This window comes from Octopus bimaculoides, chromosome 14, assembly GCF_001194135.2.
Source record: "Octopus bimaculoides isolate UCB-OBI-ISO-001 chromosome 14, ASM119413v2, whole genome shotgun sequence".
Classification (NCBI taxonomy): Eukaryota; Metazoa; Mollusca; class Cephalopoda; order Octopoda; family Octopodidae; genus Octopus; species Octopus bimaculoides.
The window spans coordinates 16,912,012-16,914,524 of NC_068994.1; the positions used below are offsets into that span (position 1 = coordinate 16,912,012).

General features: G+C 39.0%; 1 protein-coding gene across 5 annotated transcripts in view; it reads left to right on the forward strand.

Moving 5' to 3' along the window:
- The first annotated feature begins 6 nt into the window (after positions 1-6).
- LOC106883371 (cilia- and flagella-associated protein 43) overlaps positions 7-2,513 on the forward strand; it is a 99,256-nt gene continuing 96,749 nt past the window's right edge. For all 5 annotated transcript variants that reach the window (XM_014934359.2, XM_052972703.1, XM_052972705.1 and 2 more), the window contains exons 1-2: positions 7-48; positions 1,691-1,925. In XM_014934359.2, the coding sequence (XP_014789845.2) occupies positions 14-48; positions 1,691-1,925 (270 nt within the window). In that variant the 5' untranslated portion in view covers positions 7-13. The remainder of the gene's footprint in view (positions 49-1,690; positions 1,926-2,513) is intronic.

The window sequence follows — 2,513 nt, forward strand, 5'->3', positions numbered from 1 at the left end:
CATTTACAGGATAATGAAGTCAAATGATTATTTTGAAATGCAGTTAAAGTAAGTAATTTTTGTTTATTTTCCAAGATATTTCATAATTGTTACATGGTTCTTTATTTCTATTTTTTTAAAGAGCATTTTATATATCAAATATAATACTTATTTATTCACATTGTTTTAAATTAATCATGTATTGTCTCATAACTTCAAGATTTGGATGATCTCATTGTTTAGTTTTTGAATGGCATTGTAGGGTAGGTGTGAGAGACTGGATCTGGCTGATTTGAACATAAAATAGGTAGAATATTTGGGCTGGATATGGTCAGTTTAAACCTTGTTAGATATTCTAATAATCTCAGTGACTGTTTATGAAGGACTAGCTGCTTTCTCTCTATCTCTATATCTGCAATTGCTGTCAACTTGAAAGGCTCAATTGGATTACTTAGAGTAGACACCCCCTCTCTTTCTCTCTCTCTCTTCCTGTCCTCTCTTCTCTCTCTCCCCTTCTCTCCTCTCTCTCTCCCCTTCTCTCCTCTATCTCTCTCTCTCCTATCTTTCTCATCTCCTCTCTCTCCACTCACTCCTCCCACTTCCCCTCCTATGCTTTTCTATATTCAACAATGCCTTTTTCTCTTTCAGTGTCAGTAACACCAACTGCCTCAAAGTCTGGAACATCTCGCACTCTGATTTGTACACTACAGAACATTAGCACACCTCTGCTTTCTGCTCATCTCTTTGCTAAATATACCTGACACTTAGCTTCTCTTTTAGTCATTTGGTATTGTTCACTACTGTTGCTTTTCTTCCAGTTTTTCTGGTCTGTCTCTTAGCTTTTATGGCTCTCTATAATATACTTTTCGAGCAAGATCGTTGCCAGTGCTGCTGGACTGGCTCTTGTGTGGGTGGCACATAAAATACACCATTTTGAGCGTGGCCATTGCCAGTACCGCCTGACTGGCCTTTGTGTCGGTGGCACGTAAAAGCACCCACTACACTCTCAGAGTGGTTGGCGTTAGGAAGGGCATCCAGCTGTAGAAACTGGTGTAGCCATCTGGTTTCACCAGTCCTCAGTCAAAATCGTCCAACCCATGCTAGCATGGAAAGTGGACGTTAAACGATGATGATGATGATGATGTACCTTTCTGTCTGCTTGAGCCAAGATCTAGCGATAGATGTGGTCTATAGACTTCAGTAGATTGTCTCAAAGGAACTTCTGGTTGTCCTCTTATATAGATATAATATAGAAAGATATCGTATCTCTCCAATTCCTCCTTTCTCTCATCAAATGCTTCAACTAATACTTCTCTCAACTGACAACTGTTTGATGTCCCCTTAAGCTTCTATATCCTTCTTCTCCAAACTAACTCTTACCCTGAAATCATTAATCACTAATCTATGTTTGATGGTATATTCTTCACCAGCAAAAGGTTTGGCATTCACAACCATCTGCCTATCCTGCTTTCTGGAAAGAATGAAATCTATCTGGCTTGTCTTGTTCAAATGTAAAAAATCCTTAGAGCTTATTTAAGTTTTCATTTGTTGTTTTCTTCTCACAAGAGCACAGCATTTGAAAACTCAATAATTACCAACAATAGGCATTATCAAATTAATTATTAGAAATATTTGATGATTTCTCTGTTTCACAATTTCATACTAAAAGTTCTCAAGGTTCTAACATAATTTAACTCTTTTATCTTCACAGAACTATTGATTGTCCTCCACGAAGTAAGGCAGAGAAGTTTAAGTATAAAGAAAATGAACAACTGCTCCATCCTGGTTTGGAAATACCTCTGGCTGCTGTAGCTTGTATCGCAGGAAAGGAATCTTATAAATTACACCAAAAACTCGAAAATATTTCTCGCATACATCCAATCTCACAGAGTTGGCAGTCAGATTCAGCTGTATTTATAGGCTGTGAGCAGGGACAACTTTTGAAAGTAAGCCTCTCAGTCTTCAATTAACATTTGTTTCATCAGACATATCGAATTATGGTCATCATCATTGTCATCATTGAGAGTGGTGTCAATGGCATTCATTACTCCTACCACTGTCATTGTCGTTGTTGTTGAGTGCCCTTGTTCAGCTCTGCTCAGTTACACTCAAAGTATGGAAGCAACCACGGTAAAATACTCAAGACATTGTCAGCAGCTTTTGGTCTAGGTTTTATGTAATCATCTTCATCATCGTTTAACATCCGCTTTCCATGCTAGCATGGGTTGGACGATTTGACTGAGGACTGGCAAGTCAGAAGGCTGCATCAGGCTCCAATCTGATCTGGCAGAGTTTCTACAGCTGAATGCCCTTCCTAACGCCAACCACTCCAAGAGAATGTTCCCAGGCTTGGCTGTGTGGTTAAGAAGCCTGTTTTGCAACCAGGTAGTTTTGGGTTTGGTCTCACTGTGCAAAATCTTGGGGAAAGTGTCTTTTACTATAGTCCCAGGCCAACCAATGCCCTGAGAGTGGATTTGGGAGATGAAAACTATGTGGAAGCTTGTTGTGTCATCATTATCATTGTTTAATTATAT